The following is a 13,574-nucleotide window of genomic DNA, read 5'->3' as shown; positions in this document are numbered from 1 at the left end:
TGCGAGGGAGATAGATATATAATTTTTGATTGCGTATAACTTTTTAATGAATGGTACGATTTGAAATATGTCTTCTACATTTCGATAGGTATAAATATACACAACAAAATTGCATTTATACTTCACGGAAATCTTTAAAGATGTGGGCGCAGGACCCATTTTAAAATCGTTAGTGGGCGATTGTGGGCGTTAAAGGGGGCGTGGCGCTCGGCTAAAATAAACTTGCGCTGTGTAGGAGGCCTAAGAATATGTGTGGGAAATCTCAACCTTCTAGCTTTTGTAGTTTCTGAGATCTCAGCGTTCATACAGACGGACAGACGGACAGACAGACAGACAGACAGACAGACAGACGGACAGACGGACATGGCTAGATCGACTCGGCTAGTGACCCTGATCAAGAATATATATACTTTATGGGGTCGGAAACGCTTCCTTCTAGCTGTTACATACTTTTGCACGAATCTAGTATACCCTTTTACTCTACGAGTAACGGGTATAAAAAATTTTTTAACTATTGCCCCCACAAAAAAAAAAAAAATTTTTTATTTTAATACTTGCGTCATATTGTTAGTTACAATCGGTTTTTGTAAAAAGTTGGAGCCACTTTTAGATTTTAAAATATCGAATTTGTTTTAGCAAGGCCTCGGCTTTTTTCTATGAAAAAACGTCGCAGCAAGTAGATCTACTCTCTCACTCTTATCGGATCCTAATGGAATTTATGTTTTCTCATTGTTTACTAGTCCTTTAACAATTGTTAATGATTAAAAGTTAAGTTTTAAGTTTTTTGACAATTTCTGAATGACAAAAAGTAAAAAGTCATTTTTTAATCAATTAAAAACTTACAACTATTTATTTAACCGTCTATTTAATAAACAATAATTTTAAATTTATTTTATTTATTATTTTTTTATATTATGTAATTTATTAAACATTTTGAAATATTTATTTTTAAATTTAAAAAAAAAAATTAATTAAATTTTATAATTTTTTATTTTTATTAAATAAATTTTTTTAAAAACTTAAAAAAAAATATTTAAAAATGTTTAATAAATTACATAATATAAAAAAATAATAAATAAAATTAATTTAAAATTATTGTTTGTCTACAAAATTAAAATAGAAACGCTGATTCTGGAATCCCTGGAACTGCACCGAGTGAGCACTACTTTATCTACAAGGGTATATAAGCTTCGGCTGGCCGAAGGTAGCTTCCTTTCTTGTTTTTTTGTAAATTTTCAAGAAAAACATTAATTAAGTTTACAAATTATTGGAAAGTAGTCCAAATAAGTAAAAAAAAATTCGATAATTATTGAATATTCGATATTTAGTGTATGCATCCAGCTTTGGACTTTTTTTGATAAATTTTCCGAAAAAAGGAAATCTTTCGAATTGCTGTGACACCAACGGTTTTGGTCGGTTGGTTTCTAAACCAACCGTCCCCAAATCCGTCGCCGGTTTCTGGCACACCCCCGTATAACACCATCTCCAATTACACCAAAAAAAGAGATAATGAAATGATAAAGGAGAGAGGAATAGTTTCACTTCTGTCGTGCGTAGGCTGGACACACCACCTTTCTTTTAACCAATAAGAGATTGTGCTGGAATTTTGAAACTTGGCAAGTTGTTTACATTGTTATTATATAATTTTAACAAATTTGTATTCCTTTTTATCTTTTGTCCGCTTTAAAAAAAAGGTAGGCGAGCTGCGAATTGTTCACAGATCGCTGTGTAGATCCAATTTTTATAAAACCAAGTTTATTTTGTTAAGAAGTAATGTAGAAACTGTCAGAACCTAAATAAAATATTAAATAGAATATCTCAAAAACTTGTGTCACTCTTTCAAATTTAAAATCAATTTTTTCATATCTTTTATTCTGCCGAACAAAAAATAGTCAAATGTACAATTTCATTACGAATATACATACATATCTGTAAAAGCAGCATGATAATCAAATCATTGCTTTTTGAGATACACGATCCGCATAAGTTAAAAATACCTGTTTCCAGATGTTGTATTTGGGTGCATCCCTGGTAAAATCAAGACTTTTTCAGGAAATCGATTACTGCGTTGTTATTTTTTAAGAAATATAATTTTCCTTTTATTTTCTTAAATGTTTGGACTGAAAATTAATTTCATTTTAAAGATAAAAACAAAAAAAAAAAGCTATCGCGATGAAACTTTCCCAAAAGGCTTCTTGCTATTGCAGGTAGTACATATGTCGGAGCGAGCCGAATCGGACCACTATATCTCATGGCTCCCATTAGAATAATCAAAAAATAATAGAAAAACCATTGTAACTTTGTAGTAATTAGGCGTTTTGATTTTTGACAATGTAAAAACAACATTTTAAGTAGGCATACCTGCAAGGGTATATAAACTTCGGCTGGCCGAAGTTAACTTCCTTTCTTGTTTTTTTTAATTGCTTGAAAAAATATAAAAAAAAAATTTTTTTATGACTGCATTAAAAAAAAAAAAACAAAAAAAAAAACTTTTAAAAATATGTTTTATCGAAATAAAATAGATTTGTTCACAAATTTTGACTTTGCCGGTTTGTAAGTACGCCTCTGCTCTAGTTTTTTCAGTGTGGGTACATCTTTAATCAAAAAGGCCACAAAATAAATGCATATTATTTCCGTAATTTTCGAAAATTTTTTGTAATTTTTGTATAGAAATTTTGTTTTGTTGGCTTTTTTTACGGGTGCGTTCAGGCATACAACTTAAATAATCGGAATAATCGGAGCCCCACCGTTTAAGTAAACTAGCTGTTATCTATGTTTTTTCAATGTTGTGCAACCCTTTATGTCAATGTAGTCCAGCCACAGAAAAATAGATTAGTTTTATTTAAAAAATAGTACATTTATTTTTATGTCAATTACTACCCGCATTCTTCACATTTGTCTTTATATTTCGTAAGTTATACAGAACTCTGTTCGAGAATTAGAAGTTTCAACTACTTGAATGGCTAATGTATTTTAGATGTTATTTTTGAGGATGCCAGTAGTCACTCAAGCAGCGGAGGCCTTGTCATTTCCGTTCAGTATCTGTGAGTTCATTGCCATTTATAAAAATGTAAGGGTAGTCAATTACATTAATTTTGCTTATACATTATTTTTCGATTAATAGTATTTCTACAAATAATGCGTGAATTATGTAGGTGCACATGAATATCTGATATTGCTTTTATGGACGATATGGTTGAAATGCATAAACTTTACATATATTTATATACATAAACGCCTATGTATATGTGTAGATGTTTGAATGATGAAAGCGACTTTTCATGAGCAGTCTAATTTTTTGGCATACTCTTAATACATATGTATATAATATATATGCACGTTTTATATAGTTGGTTGAATGAAGTATAATAACTCCGACTTTGACTTAGCACTCGGCGCTGTGAACATTTACTGAGAATGCACATATACTTTCTCCCTTTTTAGCTACCGCCTTAGCCTGGTATTGACCAACATCGTCCATGTTACATTTTGCAACTGTAAAAGCGTATCGGTTGTCATCTTTCGTAAATGAGTATCGTGAAAGAGTTTCGTCAATCGGCTTGCCATCTTTCACCCAAACCAAATTAAGGAGTTCCGAATCTAATTCGCATTCGAATGTGGTACTCTCTCCTTCAAGTATCGAAACTGATATGGGGAATTTTACAAAGGCCGGATGCTTAGGCTCATCTCCAGGCACGGTTACGTTTATTGTGCAGGTACTGAACGATTCGCCAACATCATTAAAGGCCTCGCAAGTGTAGGTGCCGCCATCTTCGGGGAAAATCTCGGCGATTTGCAAGCGATATATATTGGCTTCGTTGGTGTATTGGAAGTCCTTGCTTGGCTTTATCTCTTTGTTATTGTGCAACCATACCACATCGAAATGTTCGGCCCCAATAATGCGACAAGCCAAGGTAACTGCATCGCCATCCTTAACAAACCTCGACTCCAAGTGACTTACTATTTTCGGAGCTTTATCGCCGGAAATTACTTTTCGTTTTGTAGAGCTCTTATCCAGTGCTAAAATTATATAAAAAGAAAATTTTTTAGTACATTTTTTGAATTATTTTTAAACTATTCTTTGGGTTTAACTCAGTGTTAGTTTTCAAAAAAAGACAAGATAAACTTAAAAAGTAATGTGTTTTGCTTAAAATCAGAGAGCTGACAAAAAATCGACTGAGTCGACTACTATTGACTTATTTTAATAAAGTACCATTGGTGGAAGTTTTAAACAATTTATGGTACTTTTAAATAGTTCTGTGCTGACATTCGTCCCAAAAATATGTGATTACTTCTTTTTGCAATTTTAAATGCTCTGACTGGAAACACTAACGTATCATAGCAACCTAATCATTATAATATATATTTAAGGGCGTTGATCTTATGTCAAAAAACTATATCGAAAACAGTCTCCTGATTTGCTGTCAAACAATCGACTTTAGTCACTTTCGATAGTTTTACTTCATAGTAGAGCTTGAAAAAAGGGATGGCTTGTTAAAAAATTAAAAATTAAGTTTTAAAGTTCAGTTACTTTTTTGGGTAATACTTTATATTAGCGGAATCACCCCCCAAATTCGCGAAAAAATTATCCTCGATGGACCGCGATTTCTTAAGAATTTACGTGCAGTCAGAAATAATATGATACCGCGCCTTTATTATTGATTCTTTCTCGCACTCGTTTGAAGTCCCATTAAAGAAAAATTGCTACAATAAATTGACTTTAAGGGGGGAAATACATCTTGGTGAAACTTTCTGACACATTCTTAAAGAGTTAATCTAACCGATTTGTTTTTCTCGAAACCATGTTTTATCAAAAAGTAATGGTTCGATCATCATGCTGCTTTGACAGAAATGTTCGTAATGAAATTGCCCACTCTCTGAACCTACTTGCTACTTGAATAAATTTGTATGTTTTAGTATTTTTTGTAAAGCAAAAACAAAAAAAAGCGCAAAAAGATTTTTTTGACTTTGAAAGGGTGCCACAACCAGAGTTTTTGAGATATTCTTTGTAAGTTAGGTTCAGACAGTTTCTACATTATTTCTTAACGAAATAAACAAGGTAATCAATATGCCAAGTTACGAAATCCCAGCTTAATCCCTTATTAATTAAAAAAAACGAAAAACATCACAAATTTGCAGTACTAAATGTATCTTCCCCCTTAAAAATTAAATGTGTTATCTCAGCCTTAACCCTTAAATGAGATTTTGTTTCAGTATAGTGGGCTATCCTAATGGACATGATACAAATAATGTTTTTTTTTAAAGATATCTACTTACGCTTTATTGTTAGTTTGCACTTAGTTTCTACAGCACGAATAGAATTTGTGGCCGTGCAAGTAAACACTCCCTCGTCTTCCGGGAAAACTTCGTTTATGGTTAAAGTTGCAACACCATTTTTATACTTTAAGTCAATTATATCAGAAGATGATATGGACTTTCCATTCTTTGACCAAGTGATCTGAGGTTCTGGGTCTCCTTTTACATGGCAAGTTAGTATCAACTGCTCACCATCACGGATAGTTAGATCGTGTAGAGGCTTCGTAAATTCTGGCTTGCACATTAATGAATCATCTGGGGGAACTAATTTCATATATATAAGTAGTTTGTAAAGCTCAAATATATTAAATATATACATACGTATAAGCTCTTTAGTGGCACTTCGTGATCTTGAAGGGCTTCCAGGCGCCTGTAAACTATTAGACGCATACTTCTTTTTGCTTGAAATGCTATTCTGCGTGCTTGAAGAACTTGAGTCGGACACAGTGGTTTTGTCGGCCTATAATTGACTGATGACTATACGATCAGGCTATAGAATTTTAAATACTTGCCTTAGACTCCGATGTGCTCTGCGTTGAAGATGAGGTAAACTGGCGGGATGTTATTATTGGGGGAGGAGCCGGCTTAAGTGGCTGCTCTATGTATTTCCTATCTGTTATGGTAAATAGAAACAATGGGTTTTAGGATTAAATTTCAAAACAAAAAAATTCGACAGTTGTAATATTTGACTGACATTATTGTAATCATAATTAACTTGGATAGTGGGAACTGTATATTAGTATTTATTAAATAATGAAATAAAAATATTATTTATTTTAAAATCTATCGGGATTGTATTTATTTATGATAACCAGTTGTTAAAGCTTAATAGCTTAAAGCTTTAAAAAAGCAACAATTAATTTTGGGATTGACTTGTGTACTGATATTGCCTTCCCTTTACGTTATTGTTGATTACATTAGTTTACAGCCAAACTGCTCCAAGGCAATTGATGGCAAATTCTGTTAGTGTTCGACCCCCAAATCACGAAAATACCACTAATTTTTTTTTCGATGGCACAGACTTTTTTAAAGTTCAAAATGTTAAGTATCGGACTTTTTTCGAATTTCTTCCTATATCTCGGCAAATATCCACCCAATTGGGCCAGTTTTTGTTTCATTACAAAGTCAATAGATCAGAGCTTAACTTTGCCATACAGATCAATATGATTGGATAAGTAATGGCAGCGCAGCAGCTCGACAAAGAGGAAAAATGTGTTTTTTAGGTCGGCTGTGTGTATCGTAAAAACTCGAAATAAATCCGTTGAAAAATTATAATGGGTACAAACTTAAAGTTTACATCCCACCGGACAAAACAAGCCGAGTATGGCCCAAATTCATAAAAAATTGGATTTATGGTGGACTTTTAAAGTTCGGGTTTTTCAACTTTTTTCGGTTGACAAAGTTCAAATTTTAGTTTTATCCTAGGCGGCCACATGTAAACAAAAATGAGTGGTGATGGCAGCCGGGTCAAAAAATAGCTAAATCAGATATTTAAAAGCTAGAAAATTATAAAAATGAATTTAATTTTTAAAAATTCCTAAAAAAATATAAAATTGCTTGCGTTATGACTGTACGTATTTTTAATAAGTAACATCCATTTGGATAATTAATAAATTTCAAATATTAAATTCACTTTTGTAATTTTTTAGCTATTAAATATCTGATTTAGCTATTTTTTGACCCGGCTGCCATCACCACAAATTTTTGTGTACATGTCGCCGCCTACGATAAAACTTAAATTTGAAATCTGTCGATCAAAAGATGTGGAAAAATCCTAACATTAAAAATCCACCATAAATCCAATTTTTCATTAATTTGGGCCATACTCGGCTTGTTTTGTCCGGTGGGATGTAAACTTTAAGTTTGTACCCATTATAATTTTTCAACGGATTTATTTCGAGTTTTTACGATACATACAGCCGACCTACAGAGGACCAAAAAACACATTTTTCATCTTTGTCGAGCTGCTGCGCTGCCATTACTTATCCAATCATATTGATCTGTATGGCAAAGTTAAGCTCTGATCTATTGACTTTATATTAAAACAAAAACTGGCCCAATTGGGTGGATATTTGCCGAGATATAGGAAGAAATTCGAAAAAAGTCCGATATTTAACATTTTGAACTTTAAAAAATCATTAAAAAAAAAACTTTGCCATCGAAAAAAAAATTAGTGGTATTTTCGTGATTTGGGGGTCGAACACTAACAGAATTTGCCATCAATTGCTTTGGAGCTCTCCAAGAATATTATTTTGTAAACTAGTGTTACACTACACACAAAAAAATTTGCTTGGTTAAATTGACCAACAAAGATAGTTACGTAACTATTAAAATAGTTACGTGTATTTTGTTTTTGCTTTGGGTTTGTGTCTTTGCTAATTGTGTGTATTTTGTTGTTGTAAAATGACTATTTACTTAGTAGAATTGACAATTTTGCTGGTTGGGGCCCGTTTGACAATTATTACAGTTGATTTTACCAAGTTTTTTTTTTGTGTGTAGTTTACAGCAAAAAAAAAATAAACATTGAGACCAATTTTTTTGATTAGTCTTGAGTTGCTGATCACGTTGAACAAATTAAAAAAAATTCCAAGGAACCATTCTGAAGATATTCCCAAAAATCCAGATTTTCGGCAATTCTTTTATAAAACCTAACAGATCTCAAAAACCATTTTAAATAGAAAATAAAATCAGATGAATATATGCTCGTATAAATGAGATCTTAATCACAAGTTTTTGGTACTTGGCGATTTTTTTGGTTGCGCCGTTTGAGAGTGACACCGTTTTTGCTGCAAGTGTACCTTGTAGGGTATCGTGACGAAGCTTTCGTAGGGTATGGTGACAAATTGTTTTCATTCACGAATTTTAATGGTTATCGTTGATTTTGTGTAAAAAACTGTAATACTACCTGATAACATTAAATACTGCATTTTTATTGTAGTTTTGTATTGAGTTTAGTTTACTGAAGACACAGTTGGAAAGGATGGTTCACGCCAAACGCTGTGGGATTTAACCCCGATGGAATTTCGAATCGAACTTTTTACAGAAATATGCTCAGTAGATGTGACCAATTTTCTGCTTTTACACTTTTAAAAAATATTGATTTTTGTGAAAGTTACATTAAAAAACAAGTCGTTTGTCACATTACCCTACAACTTTTGAAAGTGCAAAAAAAGTATGGTTAACGCCAAACGTTGTAGGATTCAGCTCCGTTGGAATTTCAAATTCTAATTTTACAAAAATATGCTCAGTAGATGTAAGCAACTTTCTGCTCTTACACTTTTAAAAAAAACGAATCGTTCGTCACCTTACCCTACATTCCCCAACTTGTATTAGATAATTATTTGGAATCGGAATTCCTAGGATTATTAGGATTATTATTAAGTTTTTCAGAACATTTATCTTAAATTCAAAGAAATTCGAAAATTGAAAGGAATTCTCTAAATGAAATAATAATAAATTCGCTAATCAAACCACGAGAATAAGAATATTTCTTGTTTTTACACCTTTGGAGAAGGTGAATTGTTTAAAATGTAGTGATTTCCGACTACATAAAGTACATGGATATAAATATATTTTTGACTAGTATAACTAGGCAGGTCGAAACGGTACCTTCGGCTACCTTCCTATATCGTTTTGTTATAACTGTGATTTAATGTGGAAGTGTTCAGTTTAGGGATTAAATGCATGCTGAAGGTAAATATGTTTTTAAATTTTTGTTTCATTTCATTATTATCATTTACCTCCTGAGTAAAGGAAATTGTGGGCAAGTTGAGCCTGCTCAGGCGTAACCCATTCTCCTGGGAAAAGTTGAATTTTAAAATGTAGTATACAAAATGGTAAGGCGTATTTAAATAAAGACCATATCAAACGTTCACAATATAATACAAATAAGGGGATTAGACGTTTAACTAACATTGCTGATTCTTCATGCCCAAATCATTGTGTGGGAATACATATAGCCCGAGACCAGATTAATAAGTTTTAAGGCGTGTTTCATCGTCTGTAACTTTATTTTCATGACGGTTAGTCGACTTCATCTGCAGTTAAGGCACTTGTACAACTTGAAAAGATGTAGTATAAACTCATTTCAGGAAATGGTAATTTGATTATATAAAGTATTTATTATTTCACAGGTCAATTTTGGCAATTTTTTGTATAGTTGCCACCTACATATCTGTTCGTTGTCAGTCTGGTACAAACGTTCTTCCGTATAAAGCTGATCGATCTAGCAGTTAAAAATGAATTTAATATTTATCTGTAAAGATGTGCCTCCTGTGCAAAAGGACTGCCCTATACAAATATTTAGCAAAATCCTAATTTGCTAAAACACTAGCTCCACGATAAGAAGGTAGAAGGAAGAGTTTCCAACCCTCTAAAGTATATATAAAGTGATCATAAGAATCACTAGCCGGGTCGATCTAGCCATGATCGTCTGTCCGAATGAACGCTAAGGCGCTATTGCCAAACCAATTTTGAAATTGTATTTACCCAACGGCGCCACTGTGCGACACATCTTACAAAATTTACCCTATAGTCTTTTTTAAAGAATAAGAATAGCAAAAGAGTCGAAGCAACACAAAATCAATGATGGGCATGAAGGTCTGCGGTTATTTTTTCAGAAAGACAGGCTGTTTCCTCTATATAATAAATAATCTAATGATTAATCATTTCTCAAATATTATTCGAATGGGTAATTTTTTTCTAATCGGTTGCAAATTAAAATAAAATTTGTTGTTACAATCAACAACTATGTTTAAATATTCTAAATAATGTGAGGATTCTAGCGAACTTAAGGTCATAGTTGGTTATATAAATAACTCAAAAATTTAGCATTTCAACACACTTGCACTCGCTAAGGTGTGAACCTCGGACTTTTCGGGATCAGCCGGAGAAGAGAATGTGAGCTGTGCGTCGAAACTTCTATTTATACCACATCTAGGAATCTGTAATTAAGATTTACATACTTCTAGGGTGTGAAATACTTCAAAGCTTCGTCGCTTAAACTTCTAATGTGTGTGAAAGCTATAATGGTTGTCTGCTGAAAGCGATCTGCTTCTGTGAATAATAACAACTAATTACTTAATTGTTGATTTTTGAAAACGTACGCATTTTTGTGTGCATTTGCATTATGCGGGTGTTCTTAGGGCGCGTCGACCCTTATATAGTTTCAATAAATAAATAAATAAAAAAATTACCCATAATAATGTTAAGCTTTAATTAAATTATTTTTAGTAGGGCCCGATTAAAATAGTGTTCTTTTAATTTACCTTCAACAATCACGACACACTCAGTTTCGTCTGTTCCGTGACAGTTTGTTGCCTTACAGCTGTATTTTCCTGAATCGGATGGCTTGCAGTCAATTATTTCCATGGTGACAACGCCATCAGAGTGGGTCATCGCATACTCGTATTTGCTAAGCTCTCGGCCATCCTTGTACCACTTTACAGTAGGCACTGGCTTGCCACTTAAACAACAAAGCAGTTTGCATGTGTCGCGAGCCTGCATGACGCGTGGCCGCAAAAGGAATGTGAAACTGGGCGCCGTCTCGGACTCTTCCTGCCAGAAGGTGTACGGCAAAGGTTCACGTCTGCGAACCGGAGTTGATTCCGTTCGATACCTGGGCTGTTCTTTTGGTAAGGGCTGAACATTCAGGAAAACGACTTCTTCTCTGGAGCCATAGTGATTTTCTGCACGAATAATATATTCTCCTCGGTCGTCTAACTTCACTCGGTTGATAATGAAGTAGTAGTCATCCCCAGTATATCGTTTCATAAACTTGACACTCTGCCGCAATTCAATATTATTATGGGTCCAGGTGAGAGTAGGTGTAGCTATTGCAATGCATCGGCAGTAGAACTTCACGCTTTGGCCTTCATAGCAAAATTGTGATGATGGTCGAATCACAAAACGTGGGGCAGCTTGACGCCGATCGAAAACGGCATCGTGTATCTTATATTTCTCCATAAGCAACTTTCTTAGAGAGGAGTATTCTGATAAGCGTCCGATTGGTAACAGATACCTCTCAAAGTCTTCATATTTCTTTCTCAACTTTTCACGGTAGGCCAGATAACGATCACGGTTAATGGCTTGTGTCATACCCTTGTGATCTCCAGTAAGCCAAGGATGCAGAAGACATTCGTGCGCAGTCATACGCTTTTCTTTGTTTGCAACAAGCAATTTTCTTATAAAATCTTTACCCTCTTCAGATATGTACTTAAATGATTGTACATCGAAATCCCAATCGCAGGCTTTAACGTTCTTGAGAGTTTGAACATCATTATCACCAGCGAATGGTGATAATCCGCTTAGCCTAAAATAAAAACATTTTATTTAAATTCTTTGTTATAATGTCACTGATTTAAGAAAAGTAACCAATCGTATGGCGGTATCATTAAAAGATTCTAAGCAATATTGACAGATAAATTATGGTATAAATTACTTTTTACAACCCCGAGCACGAATAAAAAATGAGATTTTCTTGGGAAAAATATAATAGTAGCTAACTTGAAACATTTAATGTCAAATGTAATTTTTACCCATAAGTTTCTTTGCCAGTATTTCTTAGAATCCTTTAAAGATAACGTTACCCCATACTGCATCAGTCTTAAAATTTGTGCTCGAATAAACTAAACTAATAATAATGATAGGACGTCTATATACTATAGTTACAGTAGAAACGATTTATGAGAAAATTGTTGGTAGGGTAAATACGGATCGAATCTTATTTTGTGTACCTAAATATGTACACTTCGACTTGCCGAAATTAGCGTTAATTTAATTTTATTGTTTTTAGTCCTTAACTGCACTCTTTAATTATTTTATGCATTTAGTAATTAAAAAGGATAATACGATAGACAAATATTAAAACTTACAGAACATATGTAAGCACTCCAGTAGCCCACATATCAGTGTAGAAACCGACGGGCTCCCTGTTAACGATTTCCGGCGCAGCGAACTCGGCTGTACCGGTTGTAATTTTAACAACTTCATTAGGATCAAGCCGTGTCGCTAATCCAAAGTCGATGAGCTTGACATTTGTGCTTGAACGAGTTTGGCACATAATATTTTCTGGCTTTATATCCAAGTGTATAATATTTTTTTCGTGCATATGCCTGATACCCTCGCAAATTTGCCTCATATAGTTTATTACTTCAGCTTCCGTCATTACGTAGCCCTCAGCAGTAATGCGTTCAAATAATTCGCCACCAGATAAGCTAAGAAAAAGATTTATAAATTATAAAGTTAGAATATAAAATAATGGGTTTGGCTTACAATTCAAGTATTAGGACCATTTCATCATCGTCTTCGAAAGCGTCGTGTAGGTTAATAAGCTTTTGATGGTGTAGCTGATTCATGATATCTATTTCTCTGCGAATCAGGTCTTTCTCGACTGAATGTGATACTGGAATAAACTTGGCAGCAAAAATATTTCCAGTGCTTCTCTCACGACACCGGTGCACCACTCCAAAGGCACCCGTTCCGATTTCTTCGAGAATATCGTACTTGTCGTAAACACTTTGCTGAGATATTTCAACAGGTTGTGGAACGAACTTGGAGTAAATGTCAAACACATAGGAATCGTAGTCTTTAATTGGTCCATCTGCTTTGCCGCGCACTTTCTTGCCATCTGCATCGACTTCCCATTTACGTTCTGTTGGTTTCTTTTTAATGGAATCCTTAGTCTTGATTAGACTGCTAGTGTCTGAAGGCTCAGAACGTCCATAAACATTATCAGCAAAAATGCGGAAATCATACTCTTTTCCTGGAGTCAAACCACTGACTGCCATAGATGTAAACCGAGTATTTCCAACACGTATCCACGAAGATAATGGATGCTCACGACGCTCTACGTAGTAATTTGTTATGTCGCTACCACCGTCCCAAACAGGAGCTTTCCAACTAAGAGATAATGAATCAGTGCCAATACTTTCAATTAAGGGGAATCGCGGCGGATCTGGACGATCACTAATTTGCACTTGTATTATTGCTGTATCCGAACCAAGTTCATTCTCAGCTGTTATCCTATAAGGTCCAGAGTCCAAGCGGGATCCATCACGAATTATAAGGACAGCATGTCGCTCTTTCACCTCTACAGTGTAGTGACCACCGGACTCGATATTCTCACCTTCCCTAACCCAGTGTATACGTGGTTTTGGGAAGCCAGTGAAGGGAATTTTTATTACAACATTTTCGCCCTTATCAAAGTAAGCTGTGTCTCTGAATCGTGGTGGAACGTTTAGTTTTGGAGAAGCTAAAAA

General features: G+C 34.1%; 1 protein-coding gene across 11 annotated transcripts in view; it reads right to left on the bottom strand.

The window, feature by feature from the left end:
- Positions 1-2,836: 2,836 nt before the first annotated feature.
- Positions 2,837-13,574, bottom strand: part of bt (projectin protein bent) — a 68,291-nt gene continuing 57,553 nt past the window's right edge. For 10 of the 11 annotated variants that reach the window (XM_017143066.3, XM_044395387.2, XM_044395385.2 and 7 more), the window contains 8 exons: positions 12,589-13,567; positions 12,189-12,530; positions 10,584-11,626; positions 9,057-9,113; positions 5,829-5,929; positions 5,638-5,776; positions 5,278-5,580; positions 2,837-4,020 (listed from right to left, as the gene is read on the bottom strand). In XM_017143066.3, coding sequence (XP_016998555.2) covers positions 3,386-4,020; positions 5,278-5,580; positions 5,638-5,776; positions 5,829-5,929; positions 9,057-9,113; positions 10,584-11,626; positions 12,189-12,530; positions 12,589-13,567 — 3,599 coding nt within the window. In that variant the 3' untranslated portion in view covers positions 2,837-3,385. The remainder of the gene's footprint in view (positions 4,021-5,277; positions 5,581-5,637; positions 5,777-5,828; positions 5,930-9,056; positions 9,114-10,583; positions 11,627-12,188; positions 12,531-12,588; positions 13,568-13,574) is intronic. The other variant, XM_044395388.2, reaches the window with a different exon arrangement.

Source organism: Drosophila takahashii, chromosome 4 (genome assembly GCF_030179915.1).
Source record: "Drosophila takahashii strain IR98-3 E-12201 chromosome 4, DtakHiC1v2, whole genome shotgun sequence".
NCBI classification, from domain to species: domain Eukaryota; kingdom Metazoa; phylum Arthropoda; class Insecta; order Diptera; family Drosophilidae; genus Drosophila; species Drosophila takahashii.
The sequence above is the reverse complement of the archived record's forward strand: the minus strand, read 5'-3'. Positions and strand labels throughout refer to the sequence as shown.